The sequence below is a fragment of the Diorhabda sublineata genome, chromosome 1, assembly GCF_026230105.1.
Source record: "Diorhabda sublineata isolate icDioSubl1.1 chromosome 1, icDioSubl1.1, whole genome shotgun sequence".
NCBI classification, from domain to species: Eukaryota; Metazoa; Arthropoda; class Insecta; order Coleoptera; family Chrysomelidae; genus Diorhabda; species Diorhabda sublineata.
In genome coordinates this window covers 42291880-42310709 of record NC_079474.1, presented here as the reverse complement: position 1 = coordinate 42310709, position 18830 = coordinate 42291880, and the positions used below count along the sequence as shown (strand labels likewise).

The 18830-nt window shown below is 30.0% G+C and overlaps 4 protein-coding genes across 5 annotated transcripts; 2 read left to right on the top strand and 2 right to left on the bottom strand.

Annotated features, from left to right (window-relative positions):
• The first annotated feature begins 430 nt into the window (after window positions 1-430).
• Window positions 431-2409, top strand: LOC130451263 (zinc finger protein OZF-like). Its single transcript, XM_056790174.1, has 2 exons — window positions 431-831; window positions 881-2409. Exons 1-2 carry the CDS (start codon window positions 682-684, stop codon window positions 2093-2095), a joined length of 1365 nt encoding a protein of 454 aa, XP_056646152.1. The 5' UTR covers window positions 431-681; the 3' UTR covers window positions 2096-2409.
• Window positions 2410-3091: 682 nt separating this feature from the next.
• Window positions 3092-3941, top strand: LOC130451272 (NADH dehydrogenase [ubiquinone] 1 alpha subcomplex subunit 6). The gene is made up of 3 exons (XM_056790185.1): window positions 3092-3501; window positions 3555-3670; window positions 3734-3941. Exons 1-3 carry the CDS (start codon window positions 3375-3377, stop codon window positions 3860-3862), a joined length of 372 nt encoding a protein of 123 aa, XP_056646163.1. The 5' UTR covers window positions 3092-3374; the 3' UTR covers window positions 3863-3941.
• Window positions 3942-4661: 720 nt separating this feature from the next.
• Window positions 4662-7231, bottom strand: LOC130451254 (venom serine carboxypeptidase-like). Its single transcript, XM_056790162.1, has 2 exons — window positions 6266-7231; window positions 4662-5598 (listed from the first exon to the last, which is right to left on the bottom strand). Exons 1-2 carry the CDS (start codon window positions 7056-7058, stop codon window positions 4997-4999), a joined length of 1395 nt encoding a protein of 464 aa, XP_056646140.1. The 5' UTR covers window positions 7059-7231; the 3' UTR covers window positions 4662-4996.
• Window positions 7232-9376: 2145 nt separating this feature from the next.
• LOC130451241 (venom serine carboxypeptidase-like) lies at window positions 9377-18226 on the bottom strand. Of its 2 annotated transcripts, XM_056790139.1 has the most exons (4): window positions 17346-18203; window positions 16765-16965; window positions 12443-12964; window positions 9377-10028 (listed from the first exon to the last, which is right to left on the bottom strand). In XM_056790139.1, exons 1-4 carry the CDS (start codon window positions 17971-17973, stop codon window positions 9382-9384), a joined length of 1998 nt encoding a protein of 665 aa, XP_056646117.1. In that variant the 5' UTR covers window positions 17974-18203; the 3' UTR covers window positions 9377-9381. The 2 variants fall into 2 exon arrangements, with proteins under 2 accessions (XP_056646117.1, XP_056646127.1); XM_056790149.1 differs by lacking the exons at window positions 9377-10028; window positions 12443-12964 and adding an exon at window positions 15392-16098 and having other exon boundaries at window positions 17346-18226.
• Between the last annotated feature and the right edge of the window lie 604 nt (window positions 18227-18830).

The following is an 18830-nucleotide window of genomic DNA, read 5'->3' as shown; positions in this document are numbered from 1 at the left end:
TCTGTGGAAGATCGTATCAATATCACTGGGTGTCCCGAACAGCACGGTGCTATTAGGTGCTTTCCAATTTATTAAGCACTTTGTACACGAAACCAATGGGCTTGATGCTCAAGGGCTTGGCACACAAGAAATATGAAGGTGAAATAGTTAGAAAGAGTAACTTTATTCGTATCACATTCTAATGTTGGAACACGAATTTCATCGGACGATCAGTCTACAATTACTATGTCTACGATTGGTAAGTTTTTCTGTCGAGTGTCAAATTTGAAAATATGCCAATAATTAATTTCTTATTTTTTCCACTTAAACAAACTAGACAGTGGAGCCTGTAGAAAAATGAAATATAAAATATGTAGGTTTTGGAATTCTAATGCAAAGCAGATTGTCGCCCTCTATCGTTCGTTTCATTAACTTGATGGTATTATGTTTTAATGTCAGAACAAATATAAACAAACGAATTGAGAATTTTTTATTTGTATTTTTTCTTCTAATCAATGCATTCATTCTTTGTATGTTTATAACTACACTTTATTAATATCGTAAAAAAGAACTTAGGGTATCTTAGTATGAATTTAAGGGATTTTGAAATATGCTTGGGGGAAAAAGTTGGCATCACTAGTTCATACTACATTTTCAATCTATGATTGTCAACAGTACAGATGAAAAAGCTTTTCAAGTAAAATGTTTAATGATAATGAATCTTTTTTACTAGAGAATATTGAGGGTGTGTGCAGAACATGTCTCAATAAAAATGTATCATTAAATCTATTTGAAAGTTTTTATAAAGATATAGTATACAGTGATTTATTAACTAAGTTTTCATTATTGAAAGTAAGTTGAACACTTCAACTATTTTAGGTGTATATCAAAGTAATTTTAGGTACAATCAACAGACAATTTACCAAAAAATATATGCACGATATGTGCAGATCTACTTATGAAAATTCATTCATTTAAGGATAAAATTGAACAGTCGCAAATTATATTGAACAGGTGTTTAAATGAAATTAAAAAAATTGGTCCACAATCTGCTGATGATTTTGATGAAAGTTTTAATACAAACGTGGATAGTGATGTTTCAGATTGTAAGAATCAACAAATAGAAGAAGGCTCAAAAAAAAATTTCACTTGCTCTTTCTGTAATTTGAAGTTTTTTTCATATACAGCTTACATTGCACATAGAAAAAGTGAAGCGGATTTGAGAAGAAAAAAACAAACATGTAGTGTCTGTAATAAACTAATCAGTACATATAAACTTAAAGATCACATGAATTCGCATACAAAAGAAAGACCTTATGAGTGTGAAACATGTGGTGAGAAATTCAGGTTTAGATCAAGTTTATCTAGACATAATTTTCGACATAAGGATAAAAAACCCCATGTTTGTCACATTTGTGGAAGGGGTTTTATCCAAGCGCCCACACTTACAGATCACATCAGAACACACTTAGGTCAGAAATCTTGTATTTGTTGTGTTTGTGGTAAAAGTTTTATAACCAAACATGCTTTAGGAAATCACATGACTTTACACAAAATTGGTAATAACGAAATTGATTTAAGTGGTAATTCAATCTGTAAAGAATGTAACAAAACATTTACATCTCCACAAGCCCTTAAACAACACATGTACACTCATTGTGAAAAAAAATTTTTGTGTTGTAATTGTGGAAAGAAATTCTCCACTAAAACATTGTTAGATTCTCATTTTAAGATTCACACTGGTGTCAAACCATACATTTGCCCAATTTGTGAAAAAGCATTTTCCCAGAAAAATAGTCTTGCTAAACATAGTCGCATGCATACTGGAGAAAAACCTATTGTGTGTATTATTTGTAATAAAAGGTTTTCTCAACAAAGTCATCTGACGTACCATATGCGACATCATAGTGGAGAACGACCCTATAATTGTAAATTTTGTGATAAAACATTTAATCACTCTGGATCCTTAAAAATCCATACCAGGTTACACACAGGGGAAAAGCCTTACACATGTAATATTTGCTCAAAAGGTTTTTATGATAGTAGTAGTATGAAAAAACATAAAAAAGGGCATGATGAAAATAAAACACAACTTGCTGTTCTAGTCACAATTTGATAACAATTTTTATATAAGTTATTTAAAAAATATTTCATTACAACAATGTTAATAATGAGGAGTTCATCAATCATATTTTCTATTTCTCCATAATATAGAGGTTGAGAAATTTCAGTTTAATTGTAGCTTTACACCATTGCAAATTAGGGTCTAAACATTTCATAATAATTTGCTTGAAGTGAAAGAATCATTTCTGTACTAGGTTTTAATATCAGAGCATTGATTCCTAACCTGGGGGTAATTACGCCCCCGGGGGTAAAACTTTTACAGAAGGGCAACAATTGTTTTTATCTTTAATAAAGCCTACCTACGTATTTGTATATTGTTTGATTTCAACATTGGGAGGAAGGGTAAATCAGTGACCATAGTTAAGTCATAAGCATAACACCTAAAAAGGTTAATAATCACCACTTGGTGTTAATATCTCTTGATGTTAATAATAGTTAACATTAAGTAATATACAGGGTGAAATAAATATAACTAACATTTTGAAACGATTAAAAAAATTTTAAAATTGTGTAGACAATTAAATGAAAATTCTAATAAACAACAAATTATGTAATTTGCTCTAAGGAATCTCCATATAGAGGGGTACAAGTAGGAGAGTATATCATAGTGGGGAACACAAATCGGGCAAATAGTACCAACTATCCTCTTTCACTTCTCCATAGAGAGGAGTCCCGATAAATTGAAGTTGCAGGCGAACTCGGTGTTCATGAGCCATGTGCGAAATTACAAGTTGTAATACATTCTTGTATATGGCAGTGCCAAGGTCCAACTCTAGATCATTGTTGTATATTTAGGGATAATAATTGTCCAGGGAGTTTTCTTCAGGATTTGCATTAGGTACACCCTGTATCTAATTTATCGTAGAATGGTTTGTAATTGGATTCACACTGGAGAAGAAATTCATCGTTTATTTTTACATCCATAATAAATTAAAACACGTTCAGATTAAACTGGTTCAAATGCGGATGTGCAAGCACTGTTCGCAGTCGTTGGCAAAGTTTATTAGAAATAGGTCAATTTTACGTCTAATTGCGTGCCACTTCACCCGCGAATTGCGTTTAAAATGTATCCTTATTTGATGGTGATTACCTCGTTCAGTATATAATCTTAGTTCAGTTGTCTGAACGGAATCCGGATTAATTTTCGATCATTCAGATCATGATCAGTCAACTCAATCATAATTTCCGAAAACCTCTTATGTGTCAAAATCAAATAGGTTAAATTACATCACTGAATTGAAGTTACTTTAATCAAAAATACAACCTTAAAAATGGCTTCACAAGCCGTAAGAAAAAGTATTAAAGAAGTTAAACCAATTTTGTCGTTAAATCGCGAGGAAGCACGAAAAAGGGTATTGAATTTGTACAAAGCTTGGTACAGACAACTGCCTTATATTGGTATGTAATTTTTCAAATTTTATTGATTTTGTTTAAGCGATTGCCTTTTTCAGTTAAAAATTACGATATTCCCAGAACAGTCGAACAATGTAAAACCAAATTACGAGAAGAATTTACTAAATTTGATGAAATAAAAGACGTTAGATTGATTGATATGTTGGTTATAAAGGTATAATTTTTATTTTATATTTATACTAGCTGAAACTTCATGGTTTTTGTAATGACGTTATAGGGCCAAATGGAACTAAAGGAAGTGGTTAATGTTTGGAAACAAAAATCACACATAATGGCATACTTTAAAGATACAATAGAGCCAAAACCTAAAGATTTTTTATCAAAGTTTCTGAATGGTAAAGAATAACTTCCGAAGTGCATTATGTAGCTTCTGTTTTGTAAATATTAGTCTATTGAATAAAACAAAAAAGTACAGAGTACAGTTAGTACTGATATTCTTATTTTATAGCCCAAAAATCATGTGTTTAAGAGCTTGTATAAGAAAGACAAAAAACTTATTGCAAGCTTTTATTTTATTCAACTCTTTCAGATTATTAATTGTAATAGATTGGTTTATGATGAATTAAAATAATTGTTAAAAAAGAAAATATAATTTACATGAAATTTATTTAAAGATTCTTTATTTCTTCAAGTATAAAGATTATTCATATGTATCTTCTAATGTTTATGCTGATAATGTGATGTTGATAGCAAGAAACAGAAGAAAGCTTGAAGAAATCACAAAACAACTAATAACAGCAGCGAAGAGATAGGCCTACACTTCAATAATGACAAAACAAAGTTTATGGAAATAAAACATAAATGTAGAAGCAAGACAAAAAGCCATTTCAAAGTACATAAAAACAATGGAACATTAATAGAATTCGAGGAAGTAGAAAATTTATGTATTTGAGTGTACTACTAGATAAAAAATGTCAAGAAGAAAAGGAAATCGAACTTAAGATATTAATATCGAAAGAGATATCCAGATCCACAAAAGTTCGAATTTGTAAGACAATTTTGAGGTCCAACCTGACATACGCCTGTAAAACCTAGATAATGACGTATAAAACTAAATATAAATTAGAAATTTGGGAGAGAAAAATATTAAGAATTTTTGGAGGAAAGCAGACAGAGTTAGGATGGGAGAAAAGATCAAACCAGGATAATTTACACACTTTTTAATGAGTCACCAATCAGCACGTTTATAAAGACAATGGCTAGGTCACTTAGAAAGAATGGACAAAGATTGGCCCTTGAAATGAGCTACATGGAAGATACCAGAGTAAATGTTCTGTATCTGCATCTTTTAATGTTAATCTTTGTTTCATTCATTCAAGTATTTTGTAAAATATATAATTTTTATTTTTGAAAAAAAATAGTAAACCTATAAATCATCATCTCCTTTTAAGAAACTAAAATAAGTTATTTCAAAATAATATAAAGAAATAAAGTTTATTTAATTCCTTAATAGTTGATAATTTTGTTTTTGTTGAAATTTCTAATTTTGATTAATCTTATTTCTAGTAAATGTTGTAATAAGATCCAGTGCTACTTCAGGTTGATCTCCAGGTACCATATGTCCTGCATTTCTAACAACAATTTCGGTTAGATTTCCTGCTTGTTTGATATATCCTGCTAATTCGTTCCCAACGTACCATTTACTCCTAACAGCTGTTTTGTATTCTTCGGCAGCATCAAAGTCCAAATGTTTCAAAAAGTTTTCAGTCAGAGGATAAGCAACTATAATATCTAATTGACCATTATAAAAAAGAACCCTTATATTACTAAGCAATTCTGAAATCCAAGGAGCTACAGACTGCATCAAATCTTCTACCAAATGTTGTTCAACTTCCACACCATCATGGTAAATTAAATCTCCAACATGAATTGCTTTACGTACATCTGAAGTTTGAAGGAATTCAGTGTAACTCATATCCACATCGTTATTATCAGGATTCTCATTGTACAAATAATTGAAGTAGTGGTTGTAGCCCGTTAAATTCTTGAAAAGAGTATTTCCTCCATTCAGATCTCCATTTAACAGATCATCAAATAGTAGGAAAGCTTTGTTGAAGTCTTTATTGCGTATGGCTGTTATTACTGAAACAAAAATTATAATAAATAATACGAACAGTATGGTTTGACTGTATTTTATGTTTACTGTTGTGATGTGATAAGATTGATTTATTTGATTCAATTATATGAGTTTATTTTACTTTTATACACTTCGAACTGCTCTATCTTTTTTTTCTTCTTTCGTATCTTTTTTTTGCATGAATGAAGGTTTCATCTGTTTTATAGACCATGTTTAAACTAAGGACCCAATAAGGATTTAGTTCATCCTCCTTGAAGAGGAGGTTAAGATGCTGCTTATATTTGAACGAGGTAATAGCCGAAATTCGAAGAAAACTGACAATATTCGTTTTAGATTTACTTTCACACTTTATGGATGGAGAAAGGCAGATTAAACAACAGTTAGACATGTGTGTCCTCCATCAACCATATTTGTTTTCAAGAGACAGCTATTTGAAAAGGCCCATTTTGTGCTCATAACCTCACAAAATTTAGAAATTTTTAGAGTTGGCGAACAACTAGTAATTTAATTTGTTAGTTTAATGTTAATTTTTAATTTTGGCCGCATAAAACAAGCTTCACAGACAAATTAAGTTTCAATAAAAAAAGTATATAAAGTATAAATAAATATAGTCTTGGGGATATATCTATTAACAACATTAATCAATTATCTTAGTAAAATTCTTAGACTTACAATCGTTTTCAAGATTTTCAATCTGCTCTTTCCCTGACGTATCTACCAGTCCAATTTGATACAGATATTCACCATATTTCATCTGATTCTCAGGATCACATAATCCGTTTCCAATAGCCATACCTTTCAAATTTATCTTAAAATCAGCAGTTGGGTTCTTTTTAAGAATAGTGTAAGAAGCTGCTGGAACATATTTACCTCCATACGACTCACCAGTTACGAAGAATTCGTTAGTTTGTAACTCAGGAAAAAGGGCAAAAAACTGTTTCAGTGCTTCATAAAGATCTTCACCAACTTTCGTTTCGTTTTGAGCAAAACCATTAACTGTAAAGCTGTAACCTGTTTGTACTGGATTGTCGATGTATATAACTGAGTGGGTGTTTGTCCAAGAGTAAGGATTTAACTCCAGCTCTGATTTCATCAAAAATGGCCCGTTTTCTTTAAATATAGCGTACAACGATGAAGCACCTGGACCTCCTTGTAACCAAAGTAGCACAGGGGCATTTTCATAATCTTCTTTAGCTGGGAAAAACCAAAAGAACAAGTTTGAATCAAAATTTTTATCTACTGTGAAATATCCTGAATAACTTTTTACATTTTTAAAAATATCAGATGGTACTTCAGCTAAACTTCTCGCTTCTGCTATCTGGTTATTTTCAATTAGTGGTGTTAGGAATAAAGGATTTCCAGAATCGTTGTCTTCATATTTTAATTCTTTAGCTTCAATATTCACTAAATTCAAGTTAGTAAGGTATAAAAAAAGCAAAACTATTGATACAATTGATGAATACATGGTTATGAATTATCGAACTGATCGAAATAAAGGAGAACTTGAGTTGAAATGAAGTGTGTTGGATTTTGAGATAATAATTGGTAATCAGTTTAAGGATATTCAAATTTGAAAATTTGTAGATAATATAGTAGTAACATGTATCGTGACGTAGTTGAATTTTGATCTTTTAAAGCATGTACAAAGTACCCTAATTTAGATTATATTATTAAGAAATAAAGTTTCTTATAATTCAGAATTAATAAAAAAATATTCAACCATCTTTAAGTTATCATCATCTGAGATAAAAAGGATAAAATTATGTTTTAATCATTATAAAAAATTCGTTTCTATCATATTTTCAAACGAATTAATTGATATTAGGTCTACTAGATTTAATCAATATTTTTATCAGTCGATTTAAGTACATTACAACTGGAAGGATGGCAACTAGAAAAATTAAGATAACTACGCATTAATCAATCATCGAATTTGGTTTTTTATTGAGATCAAACAAATAAACTTTCAAAAAAAGGTAACGACTCTTTTATATCAACTTTAAATACTGTTTAAAAAGCTTGGAATGCCCATTCCTCCTAGTTTTATTTAATATACGTTTGGTGCGACTCAATTTAAGCGAATCTTCAAACTACAAAAGAGAGCTGTTAGATATTTACTCGGACTAAATATCAGGACTCATTGCAGGGACTTATTTAAAAGATTAAAAATTCTGACTCTTCCTTCGAATTTGAATCCGTTTGCCTAAAGATCGTTGCACGGCTATCCACTTAGGAACGCGGAGCTCGACCTTTACCTACCTACTCAACGTTCAGAATTAGTTGAGGGCTCAATATTTTACAATGCTAAACAAATGCACAATCACTTGCCAATTGAAATCAAATCGATATCATCTTTTTCCGCATTTCGCAATAATTTGGGGGCATATTTGGACTGTATACTAATTATTACCTATAATTTTGTTACTCATTGTGGTTTTCCCCTGCCTTTCCCTTATCTTTATTTAGTTATTTTTAGTTTTTACAAGCTTTTGCTTACAAATTGTAACACTTTTTTGATAATAAAGCATTTCTTTCTCTCTTTTTATATATTAGGTGAGCTAAAACTGTTCTTTAGCTGACGCATAGATGGAGCTACCCGTATTAAATCCATATTATTTTCAGGTAGTCTTAACCATCAAAAGACACGTTTGTAAAAGTGAGGGCTGTTGAACATTTGGTAATTAAGCTATAACTTTTTGAAAGAAACAACTTTTACTTGTTTGAAAAAATATATTAAAAGAAATTTTATGTGTTAATAAAGAGTAGGTTTTTAGCAAAAAAATACTGTAGAAACCAAAACTTAGTTTCATAAAGATTATTCGGATTTTGCTACAGGGAAATCAACCGTTGACATGTTATTTACTAAGTTTAAACAAGAGGAAACGAGCTCAGATATTAGAAAAATACACATAATTTCGGATAACCGCAAAGTGGAGCTGATTGAGACAGATGTCGTGAATGAATATTTGGATATGCGAATGCTCTGTTCAAAGGGGATGCCGCACGGATTCGCAATCAACTAAAAAAAACGTTTGATGTTTCAAAGTAGTGTTTGGAGTTGTTGTTTAATTGTAAACTCAAATTTTTGCCAATATATATAATAATGGTTGGAGCATGGTCCTATTATTTCACACCGGAGATCAATTGACGGTCAACTGAATGAACTACTAGAAAATCCAAAATAACATTTAAGAAGAAATTTCGTCTTTATATATTTCCGCTAGAGAACTTCTGTATAATATACTTCACTAAGTTGGTTGCCTATAAACACATTTTACAAGACTACATCCCCTGTTAGAAAGTCAAGATATAAGATTAAAATGTACCATGAATTTGTTAAAGAGAACTTGTTATTAAAAATGAATTAACCTTGCCAAAGTAGAGCTTATACGCTCTGAGACGGTAAAACATTAATACTAACTGTAAGATTCTCCAAATAGACATAATTCATTTTTCTCAAACTCAGAAAATAGAGGTAAAAATTGTATAGCAACTTATAAAACCTCATCAATTTTGTTTTCGTTTTGGACATACGACTCAATATGTAAAGCTGTAGTCAATTCCTACTGGACTATTATGTAGATAACAGAATTCGTTTCCATCCACATACAATATCGAATTTTCAATTATTTCTCATGATTTACTTTAGAAAAACCTTTTTCTACAAATAGACGAATTAATGAATAAGCTCCTGGATCTCATTGAAGTAAAAAAATAACGGGAGCGTTTGAATAATCATTTAGGATTGGGACAAACCAGGAAATTAGAGCTGGAACTCTTGTCCACTGTTAAATATTTATTATTTTTTCTACAAGATTTTTCATTTTTCGGATAGACACATTATGAAAACAATTTCTAGTAAATTGTGCGATAAGATTCAGTGCTATTTCGGGTTTATCCTTAGGTACCATATGCCCTGAGTTTCTAACTAAAATTTCAGTCAAATTTCCTGCTTGTTTGATATATCCTGCTAATTCGTTCCCAACGTACCATTTACGCCTAACAGCTGTTTTGTATTCTTCACCAGCATCAAAGTCCAAATGTTTCAAAAAGTTTTCAGTCAGAGGATAAGCAACTATAATATCTAATTGACCATTATAAAAAAGAACCCTTATATTACTAAGCAATTCTGAAATCCAAGGAGCTACAGACTGCATCAAATCTTCTAACAAATGTTGTTTAACTTCCTTTCCATCATGGTAAATTAAATCCCCAACATGAATTGCTTTACGTACATTTGAAGTTTCTATAAATTCTGTAAAGCTCAAATCCACACCTTTATTCTTTGAATTTCCAATGTACAAATAATTAAAATACTGGTTGTAGCCTGTTAAATTCTTGAAAAGAGTATTTCCTCCATTTTTATCTCCATTTAACAGATCATCGAATAGTAGATAAGCTTTGTAAAAATCTTTATTACGAATGGCTGTTAATACTGAAACAAAAATTAATCATTCAAATTGTATCAATAGTAGAGTACAAGAATTTTAATAATTTTAATAGCGTGGAGATAACAATAAGTGTAGGTAATATTCTAATATCAGAGTAAATATACAGGGTGTTTGGAGCATGAGTAGCCATAGGAAAATGGTCGATAGGTGATGGTGTTGGCTACGTGTTGCGCCTACTTAAACAACATTTTGTCTTAAGTTTAATGAGTAATAATTTTTTTTCTATTTTTCTAGAAAATCTCCATTTTTTTGTATAAAAACTTTAATTATTTTTTTAATAACAGCTGAAATGTTAAAAAAATGATGTCATTTGTTAGTGTAGTCTTACCTTATTCAGATTTAATCATAATTTCATACAAACTATTCAAAAAGAAATAACAGTGAAGTTGCCAGACAACGTAACGTTGCCGATGACGAACGCATTTTGGAAGCTTGATACTTCACTGTTATTTCTTTTTGAATAGTTTGTATGAATTTTATCAAAAAGTGTAGTACCGAATGGAACATTCCATATCGTTAAGCCCAAAACTTTTATGTGATGTAGATTTCTTCCGAACGTTGATATTGTTAAATTCAGAAATTACTGGGCTTCGAGCTTCAAGATAAGCTAGTTGACTTCTTTACTGGATACTATTTGGATATAGCAAAACCTGACTACTTTAAATATTATGTGGAAGAAAGATGAAAACCCGGATTACTTAATTCTATAGTGCATGTGTAAGCAAAAAATTATTTGGACAAAAACCAATAAAAGCGAAGATCTAATTTCCTTCAAGCCAGACAGATTCATTAGAATTCTGAAACTGGACAGCGAGTTTTATAAATGGAGGTACAATAAAATTTCAGATTTCAGTGTAACGTAGAGTAATTATATTTTCCTACGACCACAAATGATAGATTGCACACTCATTTTTACGTAAGAAAGTAGCTTATTTCACACATGTACTAAAAAATAACTAAACATACATGCATTGAAATGCTTCTTTTTCTTATGTTATATAATGTTCTCGAACGATACTGGGAATACGCGAATAAAATATGAATCTAGCTGGGTGCCGAAAGGCAAAAGGCCAAATTTAATAATACTGAAGAAGTAGACATTATGATTTTTTGAGGTTATATTAGAGTTTACAATAAAAATTGAAAGTTTGTTGTATTTCAGCACACTTATTATTTACTTTTCAACACATGTGTGATATTGCTTAACTGACTTTATTATTTAAAAAATACGTTTTTTTGAAGAATTTTTTACGTAGTCGTAGAAAAATAGTGTACACAATTCGTTGGAGAAGTGAAAATTATTCGGATTACATACCTTATAAAGATGAAACACAAAAGAGTTTACAAATAATAAATGACTACTAGGAAAAAACTACAGACGAAGACTATGAAAAAGAGGAATAGAATATATTTCAAAAACGGTAGTGAAGCAATAAATTCACTGGAAAGTAGTAGAACAATTGAACAGAAATTTGAAGGCGAGTAAGGAAACTCCATTCAACAGTTTACTGTATTTTGGATTAAGGATGACAAGGATGACGCAATACTGAAACTATTGTAGGAACTTAGGCCCAATTTTACAAGTAAAATTCAAACCTCAAACGTCAGTTTAAACTATAGATATCGACTTTTTCACGTTTTATAGATGGCGTTCACCTAAAAACTTCGATTTATAAACGTTATCGATGGTCTGAGGGTAGTTTAAACTTCAGTTTAACATGAAACGGAGGATCTGAACCCTACTTTTTCAAATTGTTTACATTTTTAGAATATTATAAAGGGTTGTGGGGAAGACGATTTAGCATTTACACTTTAAATTTGATAAACTCGACGATGATGATAAATAAAATATGAAAATTATCAACACGCCGAGAAAACAAAAAGTTATTCGTCCTAGGACAAATATTAAAGTGTCCCATCATTTTCTAAATTTGCTGTGCTTCTATCGAAAACATTTTTTTCTATATCCTCTCAAGGTCAAATAAAAACAACACTCCGTTCTTTGTTCATTTTCGTTTATACAACTTTTTAAACAATTCAATTTTAAAACAAGTATGGGAAAAATTTTGGTTATATTTCTGCGTTAGTGACAACTGGCAGAAAAATGTAGGTTTTCACTGTGACATGTACAATAGAACAATATTGATCATTTTTAGTTTAAACTTTTGTTTAATTTCCAGTTGTAAAATTGGCCCTAACCTCACCTAATCCACAAAATAATAACCGACAGATAAATGGAACGTTTAATTTCCTTTATTTCTAATAACTAACGGTTACACGATTTTTTTAACATAATCGAACTAGTAACAAAATTTGATTTGAATAATTATTAAATAATTGAACTCTAAATTTAATATTGGGTATTTTTCGTTTAAAATTAAAAAATAACCTCACTTACACTCTTTTTCCAGATGTTCAAACTTTTCCTTTCCTGAAGTATCTACCAACCCAATTTGATACAGATATTCACCATATTTCATCTGATTCTCGGGATCACATAATCCGTTTCCAATAGCCATACCTTTCAAATTTATCTTAAAATCAGCAGTTGGGTTCTTTTTAAGAATAGTGTAAGAAGCTGCTGGAACATATTTACCTCCATACGACTCACCAGTTACGAAGAATTCGTTAGTTTGTAACTCAGGAAAAAGGGTAAAAAACTGTTTCAGTGCTTCATAAAGATCTTCACCAACTTTCGTTTCGTTTTGAGCAAAACCATTAACTGTAAAGCTGTAACCTGTTTGTACTGGATTGTCGATGTATATAACTGAGTGGGTGTTTGTCCAAGAGTAAGGATTTAACTCCAGCTCTGATTTCATCAAAAATGGCCCGTTTTCTTTAAATATAGCGTACAACGATGAAGCACCTGGACCTCCTTGTAACCAAAGTAGCACAGGGGCATTTTCATAATCTTCTTTAGCTGGGAAAAACCAAAAGAACAAGTTTGAATCAAAATTTTTATCTACTGTGAAATATCCTGAGTAACTTTTTACATTTTTAAAAATATCAGATGGTACTTCAGCTAGACTTCTCGCTTCTGCTATCTGGTTATTTTCAATTAGTGGTGTTAAGAATAAAGGTTGTCCTAAGTCGTTGTCTTCATATTTTAATTCAAAATCAAAATTACTAATACATACAATAAGCAAAAATATCGATACAATTGATGAATACATGGTTATAAATTATCGAACTGACCGAAATAATGGGGAACTTACGTTTAAATAATGTATTTAATTCAAGATAATAGTTCAAAATTATTTTCATGTTTACATTTGAAATTTTGAAGATAATATTATGTATATATTGAAATAATTGAATTTAAAAGCATCAGCATTAATCAGTCAGACGACTAATATTTATATTATGATAGTTGAATAAGCAAAATTAATTAGATTTTTATTATATTTTTATACAAAGTAATTTAGAATTATATAACTATAAACATGGTTCAGTATTTTTCAGGCGTATATCAATTAACTAAGAATTTGTTTTTTTAGTGTTTTTATTTATTTATTGACACTGTAGAAAATAGATGAAATAGACTATTATTTTAACTCTGTTTTATAAACACACCCTTTTCTATAGACGGCTTACGCACATAACACAAAATAAAGTTAGTTTGGATTTTAAGCCATAGATGGGTCTACCATTATACATAAACAGTTAGCAAAGATAAATAATTTTAGTTTGGAAGCACAATGACGATTCCCCAAAGATTCCCGTTCTAGTTGTTTATTAATTATCACAGTGTAAATAAAAGTTATTTATGAATTAAGCTGTGTTAGTGTGGTTTGTGTATTTTTGTTTACAGATTATAGTGATAAATTGTTGGTGAAATTTTGAGAATAAACAATATACTTTATTTGCAAATTCATTAATTTAATGCATTTAATAGGATACTTTTATATCTATAATATAATAATTTTAATACTGCTGCTGTATAATAAAAAGTAGTTAGGTGATTTAATATTGTTGGCAAGGTTAACAGCTAGATTATGTCCCTTCAAAACAACTACCTAACCTTAATTTCATTGTCTGTGTGAGGTTTCATGAGATGCAGTAAGAGTTTGACATTGGAAGGTCCCTGGAAGATCGATTTACTTTATAGAAAAGTCGCAAATGGTTAGCTTTGTTTTTATTTGTACTATTAAATGAAAAAACGAAGAAAATAAAAAAATAAATATACTTCTAGCAGAAAAATGAAAACTAATTTGCACTCTCAGTAGACTGGCCATAAAAACTTTTTTCAAAAATGGGACGGACATACTATTTTTGCGGTTGAGGTGTAGGGTACAGGAAAGAACTCAAATGTACCGAAAATTCCAACATTTATTTTGCATTTAAATTTCAGAGCCTTTGAAATATCAAAAAGCGTAAAATATTTTTAGGATGTTTAATACTGGCCTAACCCAAAACTAAATAGAAATGTTTTATAGTTATGCATGTTTATGCAAACACTCATTATGTTTATGAAATTTTTGATACCAAATACAAAACAGGGTATTTACAAAACTTCAAAACATCTTACAATTTTTTTCCTAAAATAAAGCAGATTGCCTTCAATTAAATAGTCTGTTCTAACATGTATACAGTTCAATCAACATTTTTATTTGAACGTCCTGATTGTTGTGTAGTTTTTCTTCCTTTGTTCCAAAATTACTTCTGGGAACTGTTTCATCATTTATGAACTTCAATCTATGGTGAAGTCTTTTTGCATTATGGTTTTACTTGTTTGGGAATGTTTTCAGACAATAAATAAATCACACAGTAAATTTTCAAGTAATCTACTTTTACTACTCTCCATGGCGATGGTAACTGAAGTTAGATGTGATTATAGGTACTGTTCTACCTTAAAGTTTAAGATTAAAATGGTGTGTTTATGGCGTTTCTCTTAGTTGCCATTGAACTCCTGGTGCTCTGAATGGGAACTTATCCCAGCCCAGAAATTTCTAGAATGATCTGAAAAGTTCCAAAATGAGTGCAATTTATTATGATTGAATAGGAATGTTCAAGAAAGTTATAGAATGATTTGGAAAGTTTCAAAATGAGAGCAATTTATTATGATCGATCAGGAATGTTCGGAAAGTTCTTCTAAAATTATGTTTAAAGTTCCATAATGATCTAGAAAGTTATAAAATGAGTGAAGTTTATTATGATCGATTTAGAATGTTCTAGAAATTTCCGAAATGTTCTGAAAAGATCCAAAATGAATGCGATTTATTATGAACGATTTAGAATGTTCGAGAACGTTCCAGAAATCTCTAGATTGATTTAGAAAATTTTGAAATGAGAGCAAATTATTATAAGCGCCGAGTTTCGCCGCTAAATAAAAATTAAAACTCGATGAGAGAATTTATTAACTCTTTTAATATACTTTGTAATAAATCACTATTTATATGTTACAATAAAAATATTTTCAAGAGATTCAACAATATTTATTTTATTTCATTGTTTTATTATGAAAAGGTTTATTTTTTGTAAATCTATTAATAAGATCAAAAGCCCATTGTGTTTGATCTGCTGGTACCATGTGACCAGCATTTCTCACCAATATTTCAGTCAAATTTCCAGCTTGTTTTACATAACCTGCTAAATCAGTACCAACATACCAAGGGTACCTTTTAGCCGTTTTATACTGTTCAGCACCATTAAATTCCAAATTCTGTAAAAAGTTTACTGTTAAAGGATAAGCAACGATTATATCTAATTGTCCATTGTAAAATATTATCCTGTAATAATTCAGTAGTTCAGATATCCAAGATTTAACACTTTGCATTAAATCCCCTTGTAAATTTTTTTCTACTGTCTCAGCTACAGTACCGAATGGTGTTGCGCCTACATGTATCGCCGCTCTAACATCGTTTCTTTGTACATATTTTCCTGCATATTGTATTTCTAATCCATTGGGATCTGTAGGGTATAAAAAATTGAAATAATTCAGGAAACCTGTTGCATTTGTAAAGAGTGAAGAACTATTGCTAAAACTGCCATCCAATAAGTTGTTGAATATTTCAGCAGCTTTTTCATATTGTTGATTTTGTATGTATTTGACACCTGTGATAAAAATAAAATTACTCAAAAATTTGTTATCACATTCAATCAAATACTTCTGATACATAATTATTATTATTTTAAAATAACTATGGATAATTCAATTTCAAAAAACTAATGTGTTTATTGTTTATAAAACATAATTTGACTTTTCATCCTTTTCATTTAGAAATTAATTTGCAAGGTATATAGTAGGGTGATTCATCAAGTATTAGAAATTTGAATCCTTAATCCTTTTTTCGGAAAAAAATTTATGATGCAAAGGAATATCAATGTAAAATATTTCATCAACTTTTTAAACATCTCTGCATAATAGATTTATATACTGTTAAACTGAAACAGATTAATTATTATCATGACATTTTGGTAAATCTTTTGTTTTATTTTTATTTTAATTTGTTCAATTTACATTGAAGTTTATTTTTGTACATTTTGAGTTAACCTTCAGTCCCTGAAGATAATAGCTTGGTTAACAAAACACTGTTATTGTGAGTGTTGGTGTAGTGGTAATGTGTGTTCAGTGACTTTTTGAAATTTACTAACTAGACTTTAAAAGCGAAAAATGAGGTGAATATACTTATGATTAGTACTAGACACTAAATGTGTAATTCAATAATTATAAGCTGAAATAATAAAAAAGGAGCAGTCGAATATATTAAAAATCATTACCTTGTTGTTCAATTTGCTGAAAAATCTGTTGATAATTGGAATCAATTAGTCCTAATTGATATAAATAATCACCATAGTTTATCTGATGCTCTGGATCACAAAAACCATTTCCTATGGTTATACCACGCAAATTGATTTTCAGTTTGGCTTGAGGATTGTTTTTGTGGATAGTATAAGCAATGGCAGGTGCATATTTCCCACCTAAAAGGTATATTATGCTGAATATGATTATCCACGGATTTCTACCACAAATATTTTTTTACAAAACACTGAAGCACTTCGAATCGAAACATTGAATTCAAATCCTCCAAATTTTATGAATTATTTTTGCCTTTATAAAAAATACCTACATCACAATTTTTTGTTAATGGTTTCCTTTTTGAGTGTCCTTTGCTATAGTATATTCCAGCTAGAAAACTCTGTGTGAAATACTTCACCCATAAAAACATTTTATATGATTACATTCGCTGTTATAGATACAATTTTTTTAATACATCCTCACGAACTACTTCAGAATATTAATATTACCTTCTCATATTTATTATTTCTAAAATATAATTAGAATATGTATTAATACTAACCGTAGGATTCTCCAGATACATAGAAATCATTTTTCTGCAATTCAGGAAATAGAGTGAAAAATTGTATAAGAGCAACATATAAATCCTCTCCGACTTTAGTTTCGTTTTGAGCATAACCACCATTTGTAAAGCTGTAGCCAGTCCCTACCGGGCTATCTATGTAGATAACAGAATGTGTTTCCACCCATGAAAATGGTCGAATTTTTAATCCCTTCTCAGGTTTTACTTTAAATGGACCTATTTCTCCAAATAGACCAATTAAGGAAGAAGCACCTGGACCTCCTTGAAGCCACAAAATAACTGGAGCGTTTGAGTAATCATTTAAGGCTGGAAAAAACCAAAAAAACAGGTTAGAGTTAAAAGTTTTATCCACTGTTAAATAGCCCGAATAGCTCTTAATTTTCTTAAAACCATTAAAATATACAGTTGAAGCTAATAATGCATCCTGTATCCTGTTTTGTTCAATGAAAGGAGTTAATATAATGGGAACCCCGGGATCATCTGTGATTTCTTCTATAGGAATTTTTGGATAAACATTAATAAAACTTGAATGGGTTATTTGGCCAGATAAACACACAACTAACACTAAAATTATTAGTTTTCTTATATTTACACTTAGCAAATACATAATATATGTAATTTTTAAATTGCCGTGATTTCACAAAATATACTATCTGTTATTGAATTTGTAAATAAAAATCATTTAGTCAGACTTCAGTTGGATTATTTATATTCGAATCGCGATAGAATCGTATTAATCAAAATAGTGTTTTATTTACTTTACAAACGCAGATAAACCGTAGAGTTAATATTAGGTTAATATTAACTCTAAGAGATAAATATAATTTGGTTTACACTGACTATTAGGCAATATTATATACAAATATTGATAATGTCTACAGGAACTAGTGACATCTGGTATCATTTCGAAAGTAAAATAGACATATCTTGTCGTTATTTTTTGGAGTAGAAATTTGTAATACAAATATGTTAGTTCAATTTCTCAAGTAGAGGTGTCTATACACATGTCTCAACATATTTTGATGAAGCTGAGACTGGAAATTGATTTATAGCATATGGACGTTATTCAAATGGAATATTTTTAAATACGTTTCTCGGCAAAATCTGCAAATGGCACACTAAGCTAATTTGTTTTGTGTGATTTTTGAAACGTGAGTGGAACGTCGAGATTTTGGCAAAATAAATCAGTTAGCAGCGTCCAAAATATTACTTGACATATAGTTAATTCTATATTTTAATGTTGCTTTGTATTTATTCATTTCTAAAACTAAAAATGATGAAAAAATAGTTACAAAGTATACCGTAGATTATCTGGTAACGTATATTAATTGAAAAGAAGAAAGGAAAAAGAATGTTGAGCGTTAATCGTAACTTAAAAGCTCAAATGGGAATATTAATAACATCTGTATTACTCAAAACGTCATTTTTTAGTTGTATTCCAAAATATTTACTTAGTATTTATTA

What these genes read in the sequence shown, in the direction of transcription:
- LOC130451254 (XM_056790162.1), bottom strand. Translation starts at nt 7,058, where the DNA reads ATGTATTCATCAATTGTATCAATAGTTTTGCTTTTTTTATACCTTACT. An exon ending in TGAAAATCTTGAAAACGATT is followed by an intron (nt 5,599 to 6,265) that starts GTAAGTCTAAGA and finishes TTTTTGTTTCAG; the next exon opens with TAATAACAGCCATACGCAAT.
- LOC130451241 (XM_056790139.1), bottom strand. Translation starts at nt 17,973, where the DNA reads ATGTATTTGCTAAGTGTAAATATAAGAAAACTAATAATTTTAGTGTTA. An exon ending in TCAGCAAATTGAACAACAAG is followed by an intron (nt 12,965 to 16,764) that starts GTAATGATTTTT and finishes GGTTTTTCCCAG; the next exon opens with CTAAAGAAGATTATGAAAAT. An exon ending in TGAACATCTGGAAAAAGAGT is followed by an intron (nt 10,029 to 12,442) that starts GTAAGTGAGGTT and finishes TTTTTGTTTCAG; the next exon opens with TATTAACAGCCATTCGTAAT.
- LOC130451263 (XM_056790174.1), top strand. Translation starts at nt 682, where the DNA reads ATGTTTAATGATAATGAATCTTTTTTACTAGAGAATATTGAGGGTGTG. An exon ending in CTAAGTTTTCATTATTGAAA is followed by an intron (nt 832 to 880) that starts GTAAGTTGAACA and finishes AAGTAATTTTAG; the next exon opens with GTACAATCAACAGACAATTT.
- LOC130451272 (XM_056790185.1), top strand. Translation starts at nt 3,375, where the DNA reads ATGGCTTCACAAGCCGTAAGAAAAAGTATTAAAGAAGTTAAACCAATT. An exon ending in CAGACAACTGCCTTATATTG is followed by an intron (nt 3,502 to 3,554) that starts GTATGTAATTTT and finishes TGCCTTTTTCAG; the next exon opens with TTAAAAATTACGATATTCCC. An exon ending in TTGATATGTTGGTTATAAAG is followed by an intron (nt 3,671 to 3,733) that starts GTATAATTTTTA and finishes ATGACGTTATAG; the next exon opens with GGCCAAATGGAACTAAAGGA.